Raw genomic sequence first — 26,167 nt, forward strand, 5'->3', positions numbered from 1 at the left:
GAAAATTGTGGTTTTTTGCAGTATCCCAACAGAAAATCAGTTTGTTACATTATCTCGGGTTGCCTCTGACGTATCGTTCCAGATGTCCGGCTGACCAATCAGAGACGTTTTGCGTCAAAACCCTTCCGCTTAGCTTTCCGACCTGCCTTTCCAGTGGAGTGGCTGGTGTGAACAGACAGAAGAGAAGCAAACACCACGTAGGAGCAGGAATTAAAGGTACCAAGCGAGTTGCTTTCTCAGCTAAACATCTTCCAAATTATTTTAGATGTGTTAAGGAGATTTTTGAACGCTCATAAAACGCCTGTGGTCGGATACTTGGATGGTTCCAGTTAGCCACTTGCTACCGCTTAGCATGCTGTGTTTGAATGAGCATATGGGTCTAGCTGCCTCTACACGTTTTCACCAGGGCTAGCTGTGAAGAAACGATAGCTTTTTTAAAGGAATATTAATGTTTAGAGGTTTTCGGAAGACTTTACAAATAAAGGGCAGTATTTACGTGTGTGCCATGGTTTAATCTTCTCTTACCTCTTACAGATGCCTCCTAAAAAGACAGAAGCCCCAAAACAACCTCCATTAATTGGGCGATTTGGAACATCACTGAAAATTGGCATTGTGGGGTTGCCTAATGTCGGGTAAATACCTGCAGGACTAAGTCAAGTGTAATGTAAATATTTTAAATTACAAATGGCCTTAGTTACTTGGGTATTACTGCTGCTTTTCTGACTTTGTTGCAGGAAATCTACATTTTTTAATGTGCTCACCAAAAGCCAAGCTGCTGCAGATAATTTCCCGTTCTGCACCATTGATCCAAATGAGAGCAGGGTGCCAGTTCCCGATGAGCGCTTTGATTACCTGTGCCAGTACCACAAACCAGCCAGGTGTGTTACAGCTGTACAGCATGGTTGTCATCATAGCGAGCATCTGCAGTGCCTTTCAAAAGTAATCGTAGCTTTTGAACTTAACATTTTGACCCATCACAACAACACATTTTGGTGTGTTTTTGTAGATTTTATTTGACATGTTCAGACAAAGTAGTGGAAGGAAAAACATAAACAGTTTTCAAAAGAAAAACTGTTCTTTGCAAAATAGCTACATTTTTGTCAGAGTAGAGGAAGAGGACTTTTGAATTTAAAAATATTCCCACGGATTCAAAATTAGATTTAACTGAACTGAACTTTGACTGGGCCGTTATAACACATGAACATGCAGTCTAAACCATCCCATGTTCTGGGTCATCCATTAGTGATGTGGTGATGAAGCTCACCGCTTTATATTCAAGTGCTTAGGTGGCACGTAGTGGTGTCAGGACATATTCAAACATTTTACAAGGAGTTTGCACAAAAACTTGAAAATGTCTGTGCGCTGCGCATCAACCGTCCCCAGAAGGTGTGCTGTGACTTCAGCTAAATGAAGCCACTTTGACTCCTTTAATTTTCACTTGGGCAAAGCAAGAAACAAATTCTCAGCATCTTCTGACCAGCTTGTCTTCCCACAGCATGATGCTGCTGCCTCCGGGCTTCACCATGGGGGCGCTGTGATCAGGGTGACGTTTAGTGTTAGTTTTTTTGCCAAACATAATGCTTTGCGTATAAATTGAAAATATCAACTTACCATTTTTCGATTATATAAAAAAGACGGCATGATAAATTACGGAAAAGTGGGGATGCTCCACTTAATGCCCGGTCTTGCTGATTGATTTTCGTCTTTCTCTCCTCAGTAAGGTTCCTGCTTTCCTAAATGTGGTGGACATTGCTGGTCTGGTGAAGGGAGCTCATGCAGGGCAGGGACTTGGAAATGCCTTTCTCTCTCATATCAGTGCCTGCGATGCCATTTTCCACATGACCCGTGAGTAGCCAGTTCAGCGCCGTCATTGGCGATTTTTGAGACCATGCCGAAGCCAGTTACACATTTAAAGAGAAGAGAATGAACTTTCATCTAAAAACCATTTGGATTTGTTTTGCTTTATGTATGTAAAAGACGCTTTGGTATGTTTAAGGTGCGTTCGATGATGAGGACATTACCCACGTGGAGGGCAACGTGGACCCAGTGAGAGACATTGAGATCATCCATGAGGAGCTGCGGCTAAAGGATGAGGAAATGATTGATCCCATCATAGACAAGCTGGAGAAAACCGCAGTCAGAGGAGGAGACAAAAAACTAAAACCTGAATACGTAAGAAATGTGGACTGATGACATGTCTGTCTCTGGATGACATTCAAGTTCTTATAGTTCTTCCACTCTCACCGACATGCTGATTTTACTTCCAGGATATCATGCTGAAGGTAAAGAACTGGGTTGTGGAAGAGAAGAAACACGTCCGATTTTACCACGAATGGAATGACAAAGAGGTATTCACATGTGTGCACGCATGCACTTGCATCGAATTACATCTGTTGGTGACTTGCGATGCATTTCTCAGTGTTGAACTCCTCTTTGCAGATTGAGGTGCTGAACAAATACCTGTTTCTGACATCGAAGCCCATGATCTACCTGGTTAATCTCTCTGAGAAGGATTACATTAGAAAAAAAAACAAATGGTATTTCATTTTTGCTTTCTTCGCGTTTTGTTAATTCGCTCGTGTATTGCTCTGATCAAACACTGGCTTACGGTTTAAGGTTGGCAAAAATCAAAGAGTGGGTAGACGCCCACGATCCTGGTGCCATGGTCATCCCGCTGAGCGGAGCGGTGGAGGCTAAACTTCAGGAGATGGAAGAGGAGGAGAGGACTAAATACTGCGAGGAACAGAAAACGCAGAGGTCGGACTGATGACCACCACCAGTAGGCTTTGATGTTCAGTTTAAAAGTCACGTGAAATTGATTTGAACACAAGGTATTGCTTAAAATGATGTGTGCTGTGCATTTGTTTTCACCTCTTCTGAATCAGTACTTTATAGAACCAGCTTTTGTCGCAATTACAGCTGCAGGGTTATTGTAGACATGTTTTGTCACAGCTTTGTTTCTCTAGGGAATGAAATTTTCTACATTTTTCTTTCCCTGAAACAAATTCTAGTCAGATTGAATAGGGAGGATTTGTGGAGATTATTTTTCTTAAGCCTTCATACAGATTGATTGATTTGTGGGTTTAAACACCACCAGTCCATTCTAGCTCTTGTTGTGTTTCTACAGTTGTTGTCCTGCGGTGCGTTTAGAGAGTTCTCCTTCTTAAAGCAATTTTTAGTTTGACCAAAACGTTTGTGCCTCTTGTGATTACATCAGGCTGTCAGTGATGAAATAACTTTAGTTATTGATCTTTGTGTTTGTTATTTGTAGTCATCACATATATGTTTCTATGCTTTCAGTGTTCTGACCAAAATTATAAAGACAGGCTATGCAGGACTACAGCTGGAGTACTTCTTCACGGCAGGGCCGGATGAGGTCCGAGCGTGGACCATCAGGGTGAGCGCTCTGATATACAGAATGTTACCTTGAACGTCTCATTTGATGACTACTTTCTAAAAGGAAACTGAAAATGGTTCCATTCTCCTTCCTTGTCCCACCTTCCCTTCGTCCCTGTGTCTTACTCCTTTTTGTGATTCCTTCCTTTCCTCCGTCTCCTACTCCATTTGTCTTGTGCTTTTCCTTTCTTCCTCGTTCCTTCCTCATATCTTCCTTCCTCTACACATTTCTTGTCTTTCCGACATTCCTTGTCATTTTTTCTGTCCTAATTCTTCTTTCCTCTTGTCTTTACTTTTCTTCATGTCTTTATATCTTTTTTTGTCATTCATTCTTGTTCTCTCATTTCACCCAGTAATACTGAGGTTCACCCATAAATTGTGCTGAGCTGCAGTATTTTATGTCTTTAGATGAAGAAAACAAAGGACTGAAAGCTTAGACAGGCGTGACATTTTTAAGAGAAATGTTTAGAAATTGCAGAACCCTGAGGTTTTCAGCGAAAGTCAAAACGGTACAAAATTATGGTACGAGTCGTCTGGATGCGGTTTGAGATTTTCTTTTGCTGTTCTGCTCCGGCAGAAAGGAACCAAAGCTCCTCAGGCTGCAGGGAAAATCCACACAGACTTTGAGAAAGGCTTCATTATGGCTGAGGTGATGAAGTTCAATGACTTCAAAGAGGAGGGCAGTGAGAGTGCAGCTAAGGTGAGTGAAACAGCAAAACAGATGAGTTCTTATCGAGAGTTGCTGCAGTGAATCGCTAACATGAACATGTTTTCTTTTCTTTTTTTCTTTTTTTTTGTCTCTTTGTTCTCAGGCTGCTGGGAAATATAGACAACAGGGCAGGAACTACGTTGTGGAGGACGGCGACATTATCTTTTTCAAATTCAACACACCCAATGCACCCAAAAAGAAGTAAAGGGACAACATAATTGCCAGGGGATTATCTCAGTTCAGTTCAGTTCAGTTGGGCTCCAAAGAGCTGCGCTGTGGGCTGGTTTTCTAATTCTCCTTAAACATTGGGCACATTTATCACAATCTCTTAACATAATGCCAATCAAAGCATGCATCTAGATTTCAAGTCAGTTACATGGATAAATTTCAAACAAGCTTGGACAAAGTTGAGCTATTTACATTATTCATTAAAAAGGGGTAATTAAACTAAAATACCTGGACCAGAATGCAATTTTGCATTTTCTTTCTTTTTTTTTATTGCTGCCAGTTTTGGGCTGTTTTTAACATACAACAAGGCTCTTTTATTCAGTTTTTCTTTATTGCTGTATAAACATTCAAATCACAGAAGCTGAATATCTTTTCCTGCTTTTACTTTATCATCAGGTTTAGCAGCATTCCTGTGTTTCATTAGTTCACCAACTGGTAGATCTTCTGGTTAGCTCTATTTTTAAAGGCAGATTAGGAAGTCTCCTCTTATTAATCTGTTCTGTATTACAATCCTGGCAAGGTTTTGGTGACACGTTGCTTTCAGAAACCAAACCAAAACCTCAGTAACCTGTTTACGTAATAAAGGAGAAAGAAAGCCATCGTTCGGTGCAGGACTGAGCTGTGAAGAGAAGAGACCGGCCTAACTGATGGAGGTGTAGACTGAACTCATGCTACATTATTTGCTTTTACTGACTTGCTCTGGCTCGGGTATTTAAAAAAAAAAACCTTCGCCCTGTCTCCTTTATTGACAGTGTGTTTTTACGCATCTGCTGGAGTGTGCAGCTGCAGATTTACCTTGTACCACATTGTTAATGTCTTCATTGCCACATTAAAATTGTGCCCTAAAATGAAATATTGCCCTTGTAAACATGCACATGTCAGTAAAAGAACAAAAAATCTCTCTGCTTTTGTGCTTTATTTTTCCACAACAGTGAAATTAACCCAAATGAAAGAAAATAAGTTGCATTTCTGTTGAAGCCGTCTCATTTAATGGCTCACTGGGTGAAGTAAAATTAGCTTGTTAATTAGTTTAAATTTTAACCTTAACTCTGGGAAGTTAAATATTTTTTTTGCCTTAAACCATTGCTGCAATACACAATTTATTTCTACAACGAAAGGGGAAGAGGAAATCTGACTAAAGATTGGCCAGTCATCCCTTTTGGTCAAACTAGGAAAGCCAATTTGAAAGTAATGTACCCGTGTTATCAGTCATGCATTTTAAAGTCCTGAAAATTTGATTCAAATTTTCATAATTTTACTCTCAGAATAAAATTATGAAATATAAAGTCATAAGAGATTAGTAATCCTAATTTTGAAGTGTTAATTATGATTCAAGCATATAAAAGTCACAATATTTCCAAAGTGTATTATGTGATTTTAAGTGTTCATTTAGATGTTAAATTGGTCAATTTTGATTTTCTGATCCATATTTTTTACTTTCATAGTTATGTCCAAATCATAAGTTTGATTTTAAAATTAAGAATTATAAAGTCCAAAGTCATATTTTAGACTTTTGAAATAACGATTTAGTAATCTCATAAATATGCTAATTCATACTTCTGACATGACACATGTCATTTCTTTCTTTTTGTTGCGTATATAATTTATAGAAATGAAAACTTAAAAGTTACTTTTTGCTGGACATTCAAAAAAATCAGATAAGTACAATAATGCATTAGTGCTAAAATGCGAGAAAAAAGTGAATGTATCATTTGGATGCTCAAATGTTACTAGCTCATTCAAAATGTGTCATTTGAATCATGCTAACAAATTAATCTGGAATCTGGGGGGACTAAAATTAACTTTAAATCTCGTGCACGTTAATTCAAGGCTGCGAGACTTGGAAAAAACTTTTTCCAAGGACAAAAGAAAACTGCTGACAATAGATTTAAATCCTCATAAAGTCGTGGCTTAAACAAAACCAAGTATAAAGAAACAGGAAAACGTGGAGAAAGTTTTTTTTGATGGAGTGCTTAAACACTGGGATTTAGAGTAACTTCGGGATTTCATCAACTACATTCCATCTCTGGACTCGCTCGACAAACAGGAAACGTATATGTTACAAAAAAACGGATTGGCATTCTCGTCAGCCAATCACATTTCCTGACACTCCTGTGGAGCCAATCACTTCAAGGAAGAAGGGCGGGACGTCCTGAAATGTGATGCAAATTCGACGTCGAGCTTGTTTAGTCCCACCTTTTTGTGTTTCCCGCACCGTCAATCAAAATAGAAAAAAATCGACCCGAATTCAACGATCAACACTAGCCCGCCTTTGATAAAATAATCATGTTCGGAGTTTGGTTGGTTTGGTAATCCTCCATATTTACGCTATGACTGATACGTAAACGTTTAGCGCATCGAAACGGCAACTAATCGGTGAGTTTGGGAGAGCAGCAGCGGAGCGAGCTGCGTCTTTTTATCGTTAGCTCCTTCGCTAACTAGCTGGATATGGTCAGCTAACCGAGCTAGCTGACTACCTCTCGGAGTTGATAAAGTAAAACTCGTTCTGGGCCCGAACCCTCCTGGCATCTACACCGCAAAATTGAATTTCGCAGACGGCGGACCGGAGAGTGGGGATGCTTTGCGGGCTTTTCTGGCAGGCAGGAGTTGAAGATTACAGACTTTTGCTCGGTTTCCCCCTCTCTCCCTGCTAGCGCCAGAGCAGTCTCTGAAACAAGGAGAAATGGCGTCCGCGGACGTGGACAGCAGTCAGAGCGAGTTCCTGCAAGCTGGCGGCGCAGCCGACACACAGGTATCCACCACACTTTCCACCTCTCTGCCGCCTCCCAATTCTGGTTGTGCTTTTTAGGAGCTTGAAGTTCACACGTTTTAAAATTTTGATGGCATGGGGTGAAAGCCGTACACTTCCTGTGTTCCCCTCAATAACGGCCACCCACTTTCCCCCTGTAAAACCCGCCCATAGTGGGTAGGACGCTGAAGTCAGTCACTTCCAGATAGCCGATGTACCTTAGGCTTTGGAGGATGCTGGGATGGTCTTGTGTGTCAGGAGAAGCGTCTGTATTCATAACAGTATCGTTCAGTTGTGTTGCAACAGCCACCCATCCCCCACCCGTTCCTGAGCCTGTTGTCGTCTGTCTCTTGACTCGGTTCTTCCCATCAGAGTAAATTCTGCATCATCCATCACTCTTTGCGTTACTCCTTGTTTTTACACAGCAAAACACTCCTATGTTTCCGTAAATGATTCGCTGACCAAAGCCAGTGTTTTTCCCTGCTTCTCTGATGTAATCTGATGAGTCTGTGTTTCATCACAAAATACTACTTGGTGGAGTAAAGAGTGTCTCAGAGTCTCTGCTACAGTGATAAATCCTGTCGTTTGAGTTGACAAAGATCACTACGGCCTCCCCTCAAGGTGGCCTTCTAGGGCACCTTTTATTGTGCATGGCAAAAATATTTACATTCCTTGAGCCGTTTCAGATTTTGTCATCACAGAGGTATGTGTATTTTGTACTAGGATTTTATGTTTCAGACTGTTAGAGATGGGGAAAAATATGTTTTTAAGTTTTATTACAAATAAATTCTACCAGAGTTGCACATCTAGAGAAATTGTTGTGATTTTTTTTTATCTTTGCAAAAGTAGTTCAGGCTCTACCAGGTTGCAAAGCAATTTCCCAGGCAGTTCTCTTTCATAGCATTTGTTTCGTGTCTCACTATGGGAACACCCTGGGCGTGATCTCATCAGAAGCTTCAATCGCACTCCACCAGTCCCGATTGGCTGGAGATAAGTCTGTCAATGCCATGTCCCATCCCCTACCTATCTGACTGGTCCTGCACAGACAGATCATTCAGAAACCTCTTCTTGATACGAGCAGAAGTCCCGACTGGTTTTTCTCTTTTGTCTGCTTTCTTGGAGTGAAGCTTAAGTGTCCATAGATACGAGTGCACACTTGGTCGCCAGGTACTTTGTTCCAGACTGATAGTGTATAACGGGAGAAAACTAGCGGTCAGTCTTTTGCAAAACGGCGCTGTAGGCTGTGAAAAATGTGCTGAGTAGAAATGCGCTTCACTGTTTTTCACTTAAGTAGCAATGCTTTATAGGTAGCAATACCGGTAGAAGTAGCGATACTTCATTTAATCTATTGTTTCGCTATGCTAGCTACCAGCAGGGTAAGCCGCAACGCTCCAAGACATCTAGCGATATCAGGCTAGCCAATTTAGCTGTCACCAGCTTCACTGTAGCTTCACAGAAATCGTTCTTACAATTAGCAAGGACGCCGGATAGGCAGACGGTAAAGCAGACGAAAACCTGTGGGAGCATGCCCGTGTGGAAATAAAATTTCAAGTTGGGACACTCACCAAATGTGTGTGATGTGCCTCGGCTTAAAGCCCAGTCAGCCCTCGAGTCACCGGAGGAGTGCTTACATTGTATCCGGTTCTCCCTCAAGGTGCTGCTTTGCCGTCTGGCCCGTCAGTTGACACTGTCCGGAGGCAACCTCAACCAGGCAGCAACTAACCAAGAAACGGCGGCTCAAGGACTGATACCGGTCCCTGATACAGAGACAGGACCACGCTGGGGTGACATGCTTGACGCTGCTAACCCATTACGCAATTACCCCTTTGGAGGTGACGATAACGGAGACTTGGATGCAGTTTCTGAGCTTCTCATCACCGACGAAGATGAGGAACTGCCTCTTATGCTCCCAGTTCGGGTTGCAAAACCCACACCTCCGGGCGTCTTTTTTCTGTCTGCCCTGGATGTGGACCTGCATGACGTGTGTAAACGCGCCGCAGCAAAACTCAATATCCAGTGGCCCAAAGTTCAGGCTGAAGCAGCAAGGTCACTCTTCGATGGCAAAACGCTGTCAAAAGCCAAGAGAACGGGGAAGCAGTTTCCGCCTTTCTTCCCTGAGTTGCTGAAGGAATTTTCAGTTTCCTGGCGCAACAAACCGTACAGGGAGAAGCACCCAGTGGCAGGTGGCTTGGTTCTAGACTGCGAGGGAATGGACGACCACGGTCTCTGGCAAATGCCTCGAGTTGAGCCAGTGGTGGCAGCGCACCTTCACCCAAAAGCTTCGATGTCCTCGGATGAGTTGGCTCCATCCCTCCCCTCAACAGCGGACCGCTTTCAATCAAACCTGACAGAAATCCTACAACGTGGCCGCTCTATCAGTTCGTGCCATGAATGCCTCTTCCATGCTGATGGCGTATCAGGCGGAGCTGGAGGAGGAGATGACTGCGTCACCGGATGCTACACTGTGGAAAGAAGTGTGCATCATCACTGATCACTGTCTTCATCTCCATAAAGTAGCGATCCAAGCTATCGGGAGAACTATGGGACTCATGGTTCTACAGGAAAGGACTAGAACCACGCTTTCCACCAGGAGAAAGGAGGACCTCCTCGATATCCCCATTTCTCCACATTCATTGTTTGGTGCAACTGTTACATCTATGCAAAAGGGGTGTGAGGACAAGGAAAGGGACGATGAGGTTTTAAAGATATGTCTCCCAAGATGGGCGCCGGTACACACAGCCACCACTCCACCATCCCAGCACCAAACCTTCGCCCAGGCTGCGGCGCACTTGCCTCCCACTTTCAGAATCCCTAAGCTGCCAAAGACCCAGACAGCCTCCAATCCTCCTCCAGAAGGTGTTGCTGTTAACGGCTCGTGGCCAAAGAAACCTGAAGCCACTCACCTGGATCAGCCCCCACTCACATCCACTCAGAAGGTGAGGAGGAGGAAGCGTTTGGCCTTACAGCCGTTTGGAAGAAAGAGAGTGAGCTGGGGCCATTCTCAGACACGACTCTGTTACCGAGCCCTTCCAGCAAAGTTCGGCGCATAAAGGAGGGGATGTTCAAGCCCGCTCAGCGCGCATGAAACAGGGACCAAGTTCAGTTCAGGATACCCTGCATCGGGTTCAGTTCATGCCCCACAAGCACCGTTTTATGTCACAGGACGTTACACTGCGTTAACGTTACAAGCTGCCACAACCAGGCAAAATGCCAAGGGCGCAGTTAAAAACAAACAAATGCCAATTAGAAGGGAGTTGGTTTATCACTTCCTGGTGGGAGCAAAGCTTCTCTGCAGACATATGACCATGGAAAATCCCTGTGCATGCGCAATGCAAGACGACATGTTTTGCAAACCCGCGCCACAAGAGGGCGATCTTACTCCATGCAACACAAACTGGCCTGTCAGCCCAATGTCACCGAGATCGACAAAATGGGCAAACTGCACAAACTCAGAATGGGTTTTAAGAACAATAAGCTGTGGATTCCAGCGACAATTTGCACTGCCACCTCCACACTTCAGAGGAGTGATTCAGTCACAGGCCAGTGACTACGCAGCTCTTTTCCTACAAGAGGAAATATTGGAGAAAAGAGCGATAGGATTGATCCCCCAGGAAAAACCCCCAAATGGTTTTTACTCCAGATGTTTTCTGGTCCCAAAGAAAGGTGGTCGAGGGATGCGTTCTATCTTAGACCTTCGGGCTCTAAACGGGCATCTGAGAAAATACAAGTTCAGAATGCTGACACAGGTTTCTCTTTTGCGCTTCCTGCGCCCAGGCGATTGGTTCACATCAATCGATCTCAAGGATGCATATTTTCACATCCCAAATTATCCACCACAAAGGAAATATCTAAGATTTGCATATCAGGGAAAATACTCCAAGTATCTCGTTCTTCCTTTTGGCCTCTCCCTGGAGTGACTTTAATTCCTAATCCTGCTTTTTTGCTTAAGATGCTGGGGTCATGTTCAGCAATAGACTTGGTGTCTTTTAGCCCCCCACCTTTTTCATCAGTGGAACAGGAGCATCTACATGGACTTTGTACAGTACGATCTCTACACACATGCGTATGTTTTGATTAGACCATTTCAGTTGTAGCCCTTTGTGTTTGGGTTCACTCTCCCAGTGAATGGTGAACCTTTACACTTGTGTTTTTCTTCAGGCTTTAACATGTTTTTCTTTCAACCTTCTCCTGTGTGTTTTCTGTCACAATTTGTTTTTGAACCCAGGGCAAAGAATTTGCTTTTGGCTTCTTCTGACCAGATGTTGTTCCACATGTTTGCTGTGTTTCTAACATAACCTTCAGTTTTTTGTTGCCCTGTTTTTATATGGCTTGTAGGCAACTAGAACAACTAATAGCTGTCTTGTTGATTCTCCCACCTGAGAGTTACTATGGGCCTCTTGGCTGCCTTTCTGATGAACCCTGTCCTTCTCTTGCCCGTTGGTATCAGAGGAGAAACAATAATTTGGTAGCTGGTGGTTTAAAGTTGTGCCGCGCTCGATTCATCTGTGCTTTTTTTGAGATGTTCAAAGCTTGAGATATCATCTTGTAATCTAACGGTGCTTTAGACCTTTTCCACACCTTTATCCTAGACCTGTGTCTTGCTGTAATTGGTCATAATGGTGTTTGTTCGGTAATCTTGCCTTACAAACTTCTGAGGTCTTCACAGAACAAATGTATTTCCTTTGAGATTAAATTGCATATAATAAACAGAGTGGACTCTGCTTATTAAATAATAATAATAATAATTAATAATGCTTTGAAAGCAGTTTCACCTCAGTTTATAAATTTTAGCGTATTAGGGGGAAAGAAGGTGCAAACCACATATTTCAGATTTTTATTTGTTAAAAAGAAAACTACGTACCACTTGCATTGTATTTGTCACTTAAATTCTCAAAATACATTTTTTATATGTATTTTGAGAATACAAAAATAAAAGTTCAGGAGGTGAGAATATTTTTTCAAGGCATTTTATGCTCCTCTTAGCTTAGGTTATGAAATACAAATTACTATAATAGTTCTGCTGGTGACACATGACTTCATATGTCTGTGGCAGCACATGACCTCTGCCACTGACATCCATGAGTGTTTGGGCCAGAATCTCCTCCAGCTTATTGCGGAAAACACACAGGTGGTTGTTTTTGGTCTAAAAATGTGAGGCTGGAGATCAGGACACGGATAGAGCCAGGTGTATTTATGGACTCAGACCCATTTTGTAACAATTTAAGGTCAGTTACTGAATCGGGGAACTACCAGCTCCAAACGACTAACCAGTATGAGGCTTTCCTGTCGAAACGGGGCACAGAAAAACATGTGAATGCTTTTATTTAGTAGTTTCAGGTTAGATTATCGATATAATGTCTTTGTGGGTTTCTGTAAATAATTGGTCAGGCAGCTGCAGGTCCTCTAAATTGCTGCCACCAGAGTCTTGACCATCACCAGAAAACTAGATCATGTCTGACCAGTCTTTAATTAATCACTGCAGCGGCTTCCTGTTTGTAAGAGTAGCTCTCAAAGTTAATTGGTGCATAAGTCACAGAGGTTTGTCACAGACGTACTCCTGGTCTTTAATGTCTCTTCACTTTTGTTTATTTTGTAAAACATCCTACAAAGCACTTTGAATGACTTTTTTCTATAAATGTTGCTATAGGAATGATCCTGCCTTGCCTTTTAAGGCGAGACCCCCGTCTTTTTGCTAATATGAGTGTTTGTTTCTTCTCCCAGACAACAGACATGTCGGCTATTCAGCTGACTGGCTCAGACCGGTGGGAGGTGTTGACCCCTGTCTCGGCTGCAAAGGAAGACCAAGGCGTCGTCCACATTCCAAACTCGGGGATTGTCACGTCTAACGGGCAGTATGTGCTTCCAATCGGGAGTCTTCCCAGCCAGCCCATTTATGTTACAGCGTCTGGGAGCGAGGCCACGGCTAATGGAGTGTCAGGCATTCAGTATCAGGTAACAGCGGTGACAGGAATGCATCGGTAACGTTTTGTCCGGGCAGCGATCATTCACACAGTTGTCGACCTGTGCTTGTAGGTCATTCCCCAAATCCAAAACGCCGACGGGACACTCGCGGGATTCCCCACACAAGGACTGGACGACGGTACAGGCCAGATTCAACTCCTCCAAGATGGCAGCCAGAGCAATATTGGAATCAGCTGCTCCACGACAGCAGCCACAGACCTCCTCACGCAGGCTGGCCATGTTCAGTCCATCCAGGGCGTCTCGTTGGCCGGCGGTTCGGCGTACGCCAGCACTGTGCCTGTAGGGCTTCCCGGCAACATCACGTTCGTCCCTATAAACAGCGTGGATCTGGAGTCGCTTGGGTTGACGGGGGCGCAGACGGTACCAATCGCCACTGGGGTAACGCCCGAGGGCCAGCTGATTATGAGCAGCCAGCCGCTAGAGAACCAGAGCCAGGACGGCAGCAGCAAGCAGTCTATGGTGACTGTGAGCGACCCCAACACCAACCAAGAGATCTACGTGCCAACCACTTCCTCTTCTTCCAACGCCTCCCAGCTCCCGGCGACCATCGACGGCACAGGGGTTCTCACGCAGGCCACAGCTGTGTCTGCGGGGGTTGCTGACCCCTCTTCCACGGAGAACTTCAACTCCCACAACCACCTACAGCAAATGCAGGTCAGTAGATCCCAGGGATGCAGCTGTTGTTGAAGTGTGAATGTTAGATGTGCGCATCCTTAAAAATACTTGCGTTTGAGGTGCCACAGTAATTACAGCGGCCCTCTTCTTGTTGGATTACTGTCTAATAAAGGTCTAAAGAAATCTTTTAAAAAGTCTTAAACTGATGCATGTGAAATTAAGACCTTAAAATGTCTTAAATTTGTTTAAAAAATGTAAGTTGTCCTTAAATACGTTAATCAGGTCTTAAATCTTGTTGTGCCAGACCAATTTACTCAAATGTTCTATGAAGTTTATTTTTCTTGTGAGACTTTTCTGTCAGGCAAAAGTGTGAGCCATTTGCACACATCTTCATTTTGTCCTGTGACTTGAGGCGATTGAGGCTGCCGCTAACTAGCTGTTAATAAACCCTTGCTACTTAGCTAAGTGTAAATTATTGCTGATTGGCTGGATGATGTTAATCTTTGCCACATCTCACTTCTATTTCCAACCTGTATGTTGCCATGGACATTCTGGACAAACAAGCTTGCCACTACAATAGAGAGTGGCAAAAATGACCTTTCTGAGTCATTTTTTCTTTTGTACATTTCCATCATGATACAAGTCTTAAATATCATTCATAAAAGTCTTAAAATGCCGTAAGTCTTAAATTTGAGATGGTGAAACCCGTTCCTACCTCCTTGGTAACCCTGTTCCTCTTGTGAAGGGCTCGGCCTCCAACGCCACCACCATCTCCCAGCCCATCCTGCTGTCGGGGGACGCTCAGGCCCAGGTGGCGCAGGTAGCCCAGGTGGCCCAGGGCCAGGACCTGACCGGAGCCGGTCAGACTCTGCAGAGTGTGCAGCTGGTCAACCCAGGTACCTTCCTCATCCAGGCTCAGACCGTCACCGCCACGGGTCAGATCCAGTGGCAGACCTTCCAGGTAGCGCCGCGCTGCTTCATTGTGAGCTTATTCCTTCACAATCTGACAGAATTTGAATTAATTTAGTTTTTTTTGTTTTGTTTTTTTTTTGTTTCTCTTCCTGCCTCCCAGGTTCAAGGTGTCCAGTCGCTCCAGGGGCTCCAGTTGCCCCAGGGTCAGGGTCAGACCCAGCAGCTGACTCTAGCGCCGGTCCAGACCCTTCCCTTGGGCCAGACCGGCCAGGTCAGCCTCCCCAACCTCCAGACTGTCACAGTTAACTCCGTAACACAGACTGGAGTCCAGTACACACAGGGAGACGACGCCAGGAGTCCAGCTGGTAAAGACACAGACACGATGACCTTACCTTCCTCACTGCGGGGCTTTACCATCGGAATCCGTAACCTGTCTGCTGTCTGCCTGCGTTCTTCCTGCTTCAGGGATTCAGATAAAAGAAGAGCCGGACTCGGAGGAGTGGCAGCTCAGCGGGGACTCCACGCTGAACCCCAGCGACCTGAACAACCTGCGGGTCCCCATGGGAGACGAGGACATGGACACGGCGGGCGGGGACGGCAAACGGCTCCGCAGGGTGGCCTGCACCTGCCCCAACTGCAAGGAGTCAGGAGGAAGGTGGGCGTCCGATGAAACCGCGCTCCGCTCACATTGTTCCCTCACATTGCTCCGCTCATGTCACATGATAAGGCATCATGCAGACATGATGCCTTATCCAACTCATCTTTCGTCTGTCCCTCCTCAGTAATGTCCTTCTTTTTCTCTTCTTTGTGTCCAACGTTTCTACCTTCTGTCCTTCCTTCCTCTATCATGTTCTTCTTTATTCTCATTTCTTTCTTGTGCCTTACTTATGAACGTAGACTTCTTTCTTTAGTTTTGTCAATCTTTTCTAAGTTAATCTCTTGTACCTTTCTTTTCCCTTTAGTCTTTCCTCTGTTATGTCTTTCAATGTCCTTCCTTCTACCTTTTTGTGTTCTTCCTTCTACTTTCCTTGTCCTCTCACCTTTTCTTTTGGTTTTTCTCCACTATTCTTTTATCTCCTTGTTTTTAAGCCTGTAATCTTTACGGATTTGTCTTTTAGAGCGAACAGAAAAGACGGAGAACTCTGGAAAGTTTCGTTTGGGCTCTTTAGATGAAAACTCAGCATCATGCCTCTCCATTCAGACCCTTTTTACTGACTCAGTTTTCCCCCCTCCGTCTGCCTCTCAGGGGCTCCGGCGTGGGAAAGAAGAAGCAGCACATCTGCCACATCGCCGGCTGCGGGAAGGTCTACGGGAAAACGTCTCACCTGAGAGCTCACCTGCGCTGGCACAGCGGAGAGAGGCCCTTCGTTTGCAACTGGATGTACTGCGGGAAGAGGTTCACCAGGAGCGACGAGCTTCAGAGACACAGGAGGACACACACAGGCGAGTCCCTACAGCGCCCTCTGCTGGTTCCCTCAGGTGTTAGACTTGCTGGGGTTAGGAGAGAGCAGCCTCTGCTTGTCTAGATGTCTGTGGTGCATTCATGGACCTTATCTGCACGGCAGGAGGTTTCATAAAGCTTCTTTTAATCACATTTTGAGCGCTGTGGTTTCAAACGGTAACAAAGAAAATAAAGGCCTCCGTACATTTCTTTTTTTCTTTTTTCTTTTTTGCCTAACAATTTATAGAAGAACCATGTGAGAAAGAAGGAAGTAAAAAAAATAGTTTTAAATGTAATTTCTATTGAATTAGAGGGTTAGGAAAACATTTTTTACATTGAAAATGAGGAGGAACGTCTCTAAAATGAATCGGATGATATCATAAGCAGAACATATCAACAATGTATGAACTATTAATGCAGAGATTCTACAGCAGGAATCGTATTTTCTCCTCTGTAGATGTATTTTAATCCTACCACTTTTACTGCCCTCTAGTGGTAGCAACCGCACATTACACTGTTCAGGTCAAGCAAGTTTACTGAATAAGATCAAATAAGTTGTTTAACTACATAAAAAAAAAGATTTGTAAGTGAGAAAATGTAACATTTAGACCTTGTTGGAGCTTTTTTATGCAAGAGTACTGTTGTTTAATAAGTTTAATTAATATCCAAGGATATTAGAATGACGAGAACCTTTATTTAAATATAGATAAACAGATTTACGTTAATAAGTAAGGTATGGGTCAGTATGATGTGTATTTATGTTTGAAACTTGTGTAAATATGCTGTAGTTTCACAGTATTAATAAAAAAAATAAATAAATGGAGTATATTACATAATTTAGTTGTTTAGAAAGTAATCAATTCTACTCCAAACGTTTTGATTACTGGTTTAATATCAACTATGGCATTTATGTTTTAATTCTCCTGTATGGAATAAACACTTGCTGAGTTTAGCAGTGGTTGGTTGTTTTGAAGAGTTTATGTTTTTGTTGATATACAAAAAGATTATCAACAACTACTTTAATTAAATTTGGGCTTTTGCTGAGTTTTTGCACCATGACTGTTTGTGCTTTTAGAAGTGTTTAAATATTTCCAGGAAGTGTAGCGACTCTTTGTTCAGTCAGATTGTCTGGGAGTCTAAACACTGGGAGCTGCTTCAGGCTGAGCTGGAAATGCTTGATTTTCTTTTTTTTGTTGTTGACCTTATTTGTTACATTTGCCTGTTTCTGTGGGGAACGCTTGAGTGCAACAACAGGAAACGGTCCAGAGATGGAGACTGTTTGGGTCATAGACTTGTTTTGAAAGTTGCACATTGTTTACAGCTTTTAGCCTCTCTGGGTTTTCTGATAGGGTTATTTTTTTCTAAAAATATTTGGCAGCATTTGGTTTGAATGTTATTGATTGGAGGCTATGAGGAAAAGGAGTAGACTTGCTTTGTTGCTGATGTGAAGCTTCAACCTACAGTTTCTGAAGACTCTGTAGAAACTTCATCATGACACTGAATCTACTCGATTTTATTTAATTTTTTTAGTCGCTTGCCATTTTTCCTCCCTGCTTCCTTAGACATAAAAATATTTGAGTTATCACTATCTTTTAAATTTCTACTGCTCTAGAAGTTTACATGAATTTGCTAAAAAAAACAAATTTCAAATTTAACCAGTTCCATATGTGAAAAATGTCTCCACCTAGTGGGGAAACAACGAAATGATTTTCTGTATGGATTTTAGCGCCAGTCTCCCTGAAGCAGAAATTAAGTTGTAATAACTTAATATAAATTAAGTTGTAATAATTCTGTATTTTAAAAATGCAGTTTGAATTTAGTCAATAGTTAAATAACACTTTGGATATGTGAAAGCATCCTAGATAAAAAAAAAAAATAAAATAAAAAAAATATATATATATATATATATATAAAACAATACCGCAACACAACATGCACGCTGACCTGGAGAGTTAGTTTTTTTTTTGTTTTTTTTTTTGTCCTTATTTCCGAGACTAATTTGAACAAATGGGGTGTGTGTGTTTAGGAGAGAAGAAGTTTGTGTGCTCCGAATGCTCCAAGAGGTTCATGCGCAGCGACCACCTGGCCAAGCACATAAAGACTCATCAGAACAAAAAGGGCGGCGTGCCCACCTCCACCTCTCCACCCACCACCGACACCGTCATCACCACGGACGGAACCACGCTCATCCTCCAGACCGCCACCGCCCACGACCTTGTAGCCAATCAGGAGATCCCTCTGCAGCTGGTCACCGTGGCGCCCGGTGAGGTCATGGAGTGATGGACGGGAAGGCGGGAGGGGCTTCTCTGACAACAGGCCAATCACAGGGACCTCTTGAGCTTTTACTCTTTTTTTTTTTTTAAACATATGAATATATATACGTAAATATATATGACAAATATATATATTTTAAGTGAAATTTATCTTGACTTTATGTTTGTTTTTTGCAGTCTTTTTTATAGGGGGGCAAAAAAAGAAAACATTAAAATGTGGTTGCTATGTACACACGTAAACACACACACACACACACATGAATTAACACTCAAGAACACAACGTGAAATGCCTTACTTTGTATGATACTCTTGTATAAAATGCTGGAGGTGCATGTTTTTTAAGCAATGGAGATGATGTGACTGTAACAGACTTTAATGTTGGAGGAGGAAGGAGAAGGAAGTCCAGAACCCCTCTCTCTCTCTCTCCCTCTCTTTCACTCTCTCTCCCACTCTCTGGGATGATCAAGGAATTTTCGTTTCTTCTTCTTCTTCTCGCGGCAGGAGGGTTTCGGCGCTCCGTTTGAAGCCCAGGTATAAACTGTTGAGCTGCTGCCGTCTGGATCGGACGGCTGGTTTTAAAGGAACAGTTCAACATCAACACGATAAGCAGCAGGTTTGTCATCTGGCTTTTCGGCTTCGGCATCATGTGGAACGACTTTTCGCAATAACTGCTCCCGACGCTAACTCTGGCCATATGTCGTTCGAAAAGGAAAACAAAACAAAAAAAAAAAAACAATCACGCCATTTGACTTTTATTTTTTTATTTAATGTAATCCTTTCTTCAGTTTGTCATGTTTGTAGCATTCATTTTACATGTATATTATCTTATTTTCACCTTGTTTATAGAAGCCATTACTTTAGTTAGCCGAGTTTGTCGTATCAAAACCTTATTTTAAGTAATTTTTTTAAAAAAAAGAATTGATGTAAAAATTGAATGTTACCTTTTGTAAAACCTTTTTTCAAATGGATCACAATAAAAGTCTGAAAGCTTCCAGTTTTCGGGGGGATTTGTGTTCTGATAGCTTGAGTTTATAAAATGAAAATACATCCTGAATGAATTAAATATGACCTGGAACAGAAAGATAACACGCAGAGAAATGCATGATTTCCTCCAGCCACATGCTGCCGTCATGCAGATAAATCATATCCAAACTTATATCAAAAGTCTCAGGATCCTTCTCTAGAGGCGGCAAACCACCGAATTGTAGAAATATCTGCTATAACATTCATCAAATGTTGCAGTTCTACTTAAACTGGCAAAAAAATCTGAATTTCACATGAAAAAAAAAATGCAGGAACTCATTTAATCAAGTCTTAACATGAGGAATGACATTTTTTTTACTCTATTTTTATACATAATTTCCCTTCATGTGTTGGTTAAACCTGACACCAACCATCATCCCCAAACCTCCCCGGTACCTTGGTACTAAAAACCGTCTCATTTATCCCCGACTCTGAGGACGAACATCGAGTTCTGTTCCTGTTGAGCTTCCACCACAGTTAGACCTGAAATCAGTGCAAACATCCAATACAGAAAAAGTACATTCCTGCCGTGTGTGTGTGTACCCCACATATACATAAAAAAAAAAAAAAACAGCAAATCTGTGAACCAGTTTGTGGTCGGTCTCGTCAGCAGGGAGCTCTCCACCGAGCCGATTCTTTACAGTCCAGATCTCTGTGGATCTTCACAGCTCTATGTGAGGATCTGACCAGAGGAGAGAAGAAGCAGACGCTCGTCAGAACGGAGGCGGTCGACGGTTCGGATGCAGAAATCGTCGGCGGAGGAGGTTCTGTACCTGTGACCTGCTGCTGACCCGTTGAGCGGCTCGCCGCGTCCTTCGCTCTGGACGTCTGGAGGCGTTTGATCTCCTGGTCGTAGTCTGACCACTCCGCTACGATCCTCACCGCCGCCTGCAGCTTGGGCTCCTTCGTCATTGGATTGTTGCACTGATCGGGAATAAAAAAAAACAAAACCCGATTATAGACGAGCAGGAAGTCAAACGTTCGCTAAAATAGTTACACCTTCTGGAAGTTGTTAAAATATAAGTCAAAAGACGTGTTTACTGGGTTTAACCTCCATTATGGTAAAATTAAAATATATTATAACTAAGTATATTATTTTTATGCTCCATTTAGGTTTTCTGACATTATTATTTTAAATTTACACCAGAACCACAGCTACTATTATGGGTATTATATTAGCATTTCTTCTGCTAATTGTTTAGCATGATTAGAATTGTATTACATATGTTAATAACTTATCATTAATAACTCTGACCACAATCACGTAGCATCAATTTGCATATCTATTATTATTATGGGTCTTATGATTTCCATTTGTGTACATTGAAATAATAGTACTGTTAGAAAAATTACTTTTTTCCAACATTTATTCCACCAATATTAATGTGTCTACATATATTGACAATGTAATATAATTTGCACAAATTATCATATTTACAGACAATTGAGAACAAAATGAGTTATTCCACCGGAAGATTTAAATTTAAAGTAGCTTTTTAGCTAAACATATTTCTTCTGGCAAGAGCTAATGGCAGGAAAAGATGGAGAATAAGTGGAGGAAGCTGAAGATTAGGGTTTGATTGCTGTAACACTAAAAGATTTCCACACTGATCATCAAGAATCATTTTATTTCAAAATGTAAATAATTATCATTTTTTTATTCCAACACCATCATCTTTTAGGAGACGCTCGTCTCATTTACCACCATTAACAAAATTTACGGTTGAATAAAAATAATTGAAATCTTCCTGGAGTATGAATAATGTGGGGCTTTTTGATTACATGATTATGATTTTCATTATTGTTGTGCAGGCTTATATAAGATTTGCTTAACTCTGAAACAAGTGCTAACACTTTAGAAATATTTCTATGCGCCGTAATCTGAGCACCTAATGCAATAAATAAAATATCCCAACATAACGTTTTATTGCTTTAATGTCCATCACTAAATTAATGAGGAGTTAGCTACTTTAGGGCTCTTTTTTGGAGGTTTTGCTTTTTTCTAAAAAAATTTCTTTCTAAAAATAGAAATAACATACTTAAAAAATAAACTTACAAAAGTAGACTTTTCTCAAAAATTATAATTTCCTTCTCTGTTTTTTGTTTATCTAAAGTTCATGTAACATTAGTGGCTCTAAACGAGTTTTATTTAGCCAGACTGAGGACAAAAAAAATGGCTCTTCAGGCTGTAAAAAATCTCAGATTCCTGCTCCATTTTCACTTCTTCCACAACCATTAGCGCCCTCTAGTGGCTTCTGGGACACCGACATGCAGGAGAAGACGTGCTACGCTATTAGATGGTTACCAAATCTATCGTCTTCGCTGTCCTTTTGGAGCTGTCGTCACACCAGGTCTCACACCACAGCCACTCCTGAGGCAGAGACTTGATGGGAACCTGGTGGATCATGTTGTTGGGAAGATCCTGGAAAACACAGAAACCTGTTAAAAAAAAATGGTGCAAAAGCAGGAAAACATGGAGCAATATTTAAACATCATGACGAGGTACGTCAAAGCTTCTGGCTACAGGAAATGGCTTTAATAACCATTCGCAGTAAAGAGACAAAAGAAGAAAAAAATTACAATACTACAAGAATAATGTTGAAATAAAATGACAATAAATTCATAGTATTTTGAGAATAAAGTTGTGGTATTTTGACTTTATTCTTCTCCAACTTTCTTCTCTTTATTTATTTTTTTATTTTCTTAGTGTGGCCGTAATACTCCATCTATCAAAATGCTACAGAGCCAGACTAAAAAATTACCTCTGACGCTTTGAGCCACATGTGGATGGGTCATAAATTTTCCTCTCAACCTTTTTTAAGCAAAACGCTAAATGAAAGCAGCATCGTGTAAACGCTGCGGTCAGTAGACATAAAGAGGATTGCAGGGGGACAAACAGAGACCTGGTCCAGGTTGGACAGGCTGTTGGGGTCTTGGCTGAGTCCCTGGTACTGTCCTCTGAGGCGGTCTCCCGCTGCGATCTTCCTGAACTTCTTCAAGTCGACGACGTAGAGGGCGCTGTGGAGCACACGCCGCTTTAACAAGGATGTGTGCGAGACGGCAAGAGCGTCCAAGAGAACAGTCGCTTACAAAAATAGTCACACAATAGGATGTTTTAGATTTCTAATTAAAAGCAGAAACATTGCAGGAGTTTTATTTTTATAAACGAGTGTGTGGGCGATCGCTGAGCTGAAGCAGCACCTGATGTGGTACTTGCGCCCGGCGAGGTGGCTCGCCCAGTAGCCCGACTTCCAGAAGCGATAGCCGTCCATCTCCCTGCGGCTGTCGCAGAACGGCGTGTAGCCGTACGGAGCGCCCTCCAGGTCAAAGTCCCGCAGCTCCTTCAGGTCTGTTCGCACGATCTGACAGGAAGCAGGTCGGGGTTATGGAGCGGCCTGGTTACCGACTACAAGTCTAGGTTACGACATAACTATAAACAAAAAAAATGCACTCTAAATCTCTGTAGTTTAGTGCTTTTAAAAAAGTTAGTACTGCCATGAAAACATGCATCGTTTCTTCTTGTAGTCGTAGAGAACGGACGGAGCGAACCTGGTCTGCGTCCACAAACAGGATCTTATCCACAGCGAGAGGAAACAGAACGTCCAGGAAGAGGATCTTATAGCCCCAGATGATCCTCTGCTTCTCCGTCTGCTGGTGCAACCAGCGCGGCCACTTGTACTGGACCAGTTCATACTGGAAGCCGTACTGCTTCGCCATGTGGGGGATGAACTCCTGCAGAGGGAAAGATATGAAGTAAACCGCTAAATACATAAAGCGACAGGGTTAGAGTCATTGTACAGTCCAACAGCTGTCGGTCATTTGTTAAATTTTAAAATAGAAATGAAAAAAGTTCACCAGGAATTTACGTCAGACTTTTCAGCCAAAGAAAGAAAGGACGAGAGACAGAAGAAAGAATGAAAATGAAAGAACAAAAAAGAAAAGGAAACGAAAAAAAGGAAGAAATGAAGAAAGGAACGAGGCACGAATGAGGAAGGTAAAAAGGAAGGACACTAAGAGAGAATGAAGGAAGGACAGAAGAGAGAAAAGGAGGAAGGTCACAGAGTTAGGGAAGGACACGAGGGAGGAAGGAGAAAAGGGAAAAAGAAATGTCAAAATAGGAAAAACAAGAGGTAAGACACTAGGATGGAAGGAAAGAGAAGGTGGGAAAGAAGGAAGCAGACTAGGAAGAAAGGAAGAGAGGAAAGACACAAAGATGTACATCAAAAAGAAGGAAAACAAGACACTGAGAATAAATCCAGATTTTTGACATCTTCTGATTTTCGTTCAACAAACTCATGAGAAAAGAAAAATAACTTTCCAGACTTTTGAAAACTACGAAGTAGTTATTGACGCCGATTACAGAGACCAGATTCAGAAAAAAAACAATAGCAGCCTCTAAATATTTCACTCCCGTTTTAAAACGACTGCAGCTGAAACAGGAAGCGTCCAGAACAAATCCCAGCAGGTCTTCCTCCACTACGAACGGAGAGAGGACAAGTCCTACCTTGAAAGTCGGGGACAGGTAGTTCTTCAGGAACCAGAACTTGACGGGGGTTTTGGTGTTCTTTAGGACTGACAGCATCATGATCCTGGGAGAGAAGAAGAAGAAGAGAATGGTGACAAGGACGCCGGCAAAAAAAAAAAAAAAAAAAGGAGGAACCGGGATCAACGCTGCCTTTGTGTGCCGAAGAATTTTAAAAAGAGTGTCAGCTTTGATGGGATTTTTAGGAGCGTTTAATCCCCACCTGAGGAACCTCTCGTACAGATGCCCCGAAGCCACAGAGAAAATGTTGATCACGTCGTCCTTCTCCTGCTTCGGCTCCTCGGCTTTCCCTCCACCTGTAAAGCCTCTGCAAACACAAAGCAAACCAGGTGAGTTTACTCCACTGCTACAAGACACTAAAGCAGAATACAAAGAAAAACACTGAGGAGAAATGGGTTATATCCAAAGGCACCCAGACGTTCTAGTTTCTGTTCCAGCTTCATTTTAAAATAAATATGTTTTAAAAAAATTAAATAAGTGTGTAAACCCGAGCCGCACCTGGCCAGAGAGTTCCAAAAGCCGGAGTCGTTTTCCTCCGTTCCGTCGCTCAGCAGCTCCTCGTTAAATTTGTCCGGCTTCTTCTGGACCTGAACAGCAAGAAAAAATAAATCTTATTTTGACATTCAGAAGGTTTTAGTGGATGTAATTTAAGAGAAAGAAAATAAACACTCAAATGTTTTGTTTTATAGGATGCTAGTCAGACAAAAATACATTATTTTTATTAAAACGTTGCCAAACGTTGACGAACTCGATGGAGATCTGCTTGTAGGAGGTCAATAAATGTTGGTTGATAAAGTATTAAGTACAAAGTAAAGGTCAAACAGGGTCAAACCCTTTTTATGACTCAGAATCATGTTTTATATGAAAATCAGACCACTTTTTTTTTTTTTATTAAAATATTTTGTATTTAGTTTATGACGGGTAAAAAAAATTTTTTGTGCGTTTTTAATAAAAAAAATTAAAAAAAAACATTTAAATTAAAAGGTAATATTGGCTGATCTTTGGATACCTTTGATTTAAATTATAATAAAAATGTAAAATAGTCCAAGCTGGACTGAAGCAGATCTTGAAAACGCTCCTTTTCGTTTTGTCATGTTGTGTTTTTGTTCTCCTGCTAAGCGATCTGGGAACAGTCTCCTCTAAATCCACATCTGTTTTTTTTAAAGATAATTGTTTAGTTGACATCTATCGTTTCGGACTACAAGCCCAAAAACAATTTTTTACAATTTTCTCTTTTGCATTGTGGAAAACGTGCAAACAGAGACATATTTAGACAAACATGATGAAGTGGACTGATGAAACAAGCTTGTCGTCGAAGGCCTCTGTCTCTGAGGCGACTTGATGGGAAAACCCGACTGTAATCTGAAGCCTAATAATAAAGTCTTGAACCGGCCCAGATTGGGCGTCAGAATTAGTCTGATTATTACCGTGTTTTTACATATTTATGGTGATGAATTTCAGTGTGTGAAGCTTTTCTGGCTCTTAGCGTTCTGGAGGTATTGAGGCAGGAACATCTTGTCTCTGCAGAGGGAGAAGCTTGGAAAGTGTTAAACACCGACTGAGGAATCAAACCCACTTAACAGATAATAAACTCAGGCTTTTCTGCTTATGGCAGCAACATGAAGGGTGTAAAGGCTGCTCTACATTCACTCAGAAGGACACTAGCAGCTGATCTATTTACTGAATGTCAGAGCGGAGACCATAATTATGTTCTGATGAGTAAAACCTTTGAATTTAAAGCTTTTTGTAACGAGCTGCTGCTCCGACTCTAACGGGGCTCTGGGGGCAGATTGGTGCCACGCGTCAGAGATGAACCGACCTTCACTTTAATGATGCGACTCTTGAAATTGTTCAGCACCACAATAATGTCGTCTGAGTCCGACGGGGAATCTGTGCCGTCGTGGCTGCGGGAAGGAAAACGTCAAACTTATGAGTACGAGACGGCAGACGAGTGAATTGAAACGTCACAAACGCCTTTCAGCGCTGGCTGAGGAGGAGGAAAACAACGTGATCAGACTCACCTGTAAACCTTGTAGATCTCATCGGAGCGTCCTTTCCTCAGCTTCAGCATCCAGGCGCCGGGGTTGGCTTTGAGCTGGAAGTAGCCCTGGAAACCAAAAACACGTTTTAGTGAAATATTAAAGCTCATCTGAACTGATTAAACTTTCTAGGCTTCTTAGTCATCTTTGTTTATTTCAACATTTACAACAGATATTTCTGAAGGAAAAGAAGGAATCGAGGAAGCACAGAAGGAAGCAAAGAGAGAGAGAGGGAGGGAGGGAGGGAGGGAGGGAG

At 42.2% G+C, this 26,167-nt stretch overlaps 3 protein-coding genes across 4 annotated transcripts in view; 2 read left to right on the plus strand and 1 right to left on the minus strand.

Moving 5' to 3' along the window:
- The first annotated feature begins 104 nt into the window (after window positions 1–104).
- LOC103155192 (obg-like ATPase 1) lies at window positions 105–5,234 on the plus strand. Its single transcript, XM_007576783.2, has 11 exons — window positions 105–216; window positions 535–632; window positions 735–878; window positions 1,718–1,845; window positions 1,997–2,172; window positions 2,268–2,348; window positions 2,440–2,537; window positions 2,617–2,757; window positions 3,301–3,397; window positions 3,974–4,096; window positions 4,209–5,234. The coding sequence occupies exons 2-11, from the start codon at window positions 535–537 to the stop codon at window positions 4,308–4,310; spliced, it is 1,188 nt and encodes a 395-aa protein (XP_007576845.1). The 5' UTR covers window positions 105–216; the 3' UTR covers window positions 4,311–5,234.
- A 1,177-nt stretch (window positions 5,235–6,411) lies between these two features.
- Window positions 6,412–18,425, plus strand: LOC103155197 (transcription factor Sp3-like). The gene is made up of 8 exons (XM_007576796.2): window positions 6,412–7,085; window positions 12,804–13,034; window positions 13,116–13,718; window positions 14,425–14,640; window positions 14,752–14,956; window positions 15,057–15,246; window positions 15,838–16,034; window positions 18,059–18,425. Exons 1-8 carry the CDS (start codon window positions 7,017–7,019, stop codon window positions 18,310–18,312), a joined length of 1,965 nt encoding a protein of 654 aa, XP_007576858.1. The 5' UTR covers window positions 6,412–7,016; the 3' UTR covers window positions 18,313–18,425.
- Window positions 18,426–18,795: 370 nt separating this feature from the next.
- The window catches only part of uggt1 (UDP-glucose glycoprotein glucosyltransferase 1), a 31,990-nt gene continuing 24,618 nt past the window's right edge, over window positions 18,796–26,167 (minus strand). For both annotated transcript variants that reach the window (XM_007576818.2, XM_007576807.2), the window contains 11 exons: window positions 25,894–25,979; window positions 25,692–25,776; window positions 24,371–24,459; window positions 24,075–24,179; window positions 23,834–23,918; window positions 22,879–23,061; window positions 22,531–22,691; window positions 22,233–22,347; window positions 21,635–21,751; window positions 20,103–20,253; window positions 18,796–20,011 (listed from right to left, as the gene is read on the minus strand). In XM_007576818.2, the coding sequence (XP_007576880.1) occupies window positions 19,992–20,011; window positions 20,103–20,253; window positions 21,635–21,751; window positions 22,233–22,347; window positions 22,531–22,691; window positions 22,879–23,061; window positions 23,834–23,918; window positions 24,075–24,179; window positions 24,371–24,459; window positions 25,692–25,776; window positions 25,894–25,979 (1,197 nt within the window). In that variant the 3' untranslated portion in view covers window positions 18,796–19,991. The remainder of the gene's footprint in view (window positions 20,012–20,102; window positions 20,254–21,634; window positions 21,752–22,232; window positions 22,348–22,530; window positions 22,692–22,878; window positions 23,062–23,833; window positions 23,919–24,074; window positions 24,180–24,370; window positions 24,460–25,691; window positions 25,777–25,893; window positions 25,980–26,167) is intronic.

The sequence above is a fragment of the Poecilia formosa genome, unplaced genomic scaffold (genome assembly GCF_000485575.1).
Source record: "Poecilia formosa unplaced genomic scaffold, Poecilia_formosa-5.1.2 Scaffold8, whole genome shotgun sequence".
Classification (NCBI taxonomy): domain Eukaryota; kingdom Metazoa; phylum Chordata; class Actinopteri; order Cyprinodontiformes; family Poeciliidae; genus Poecilia; species Poecilia formosa.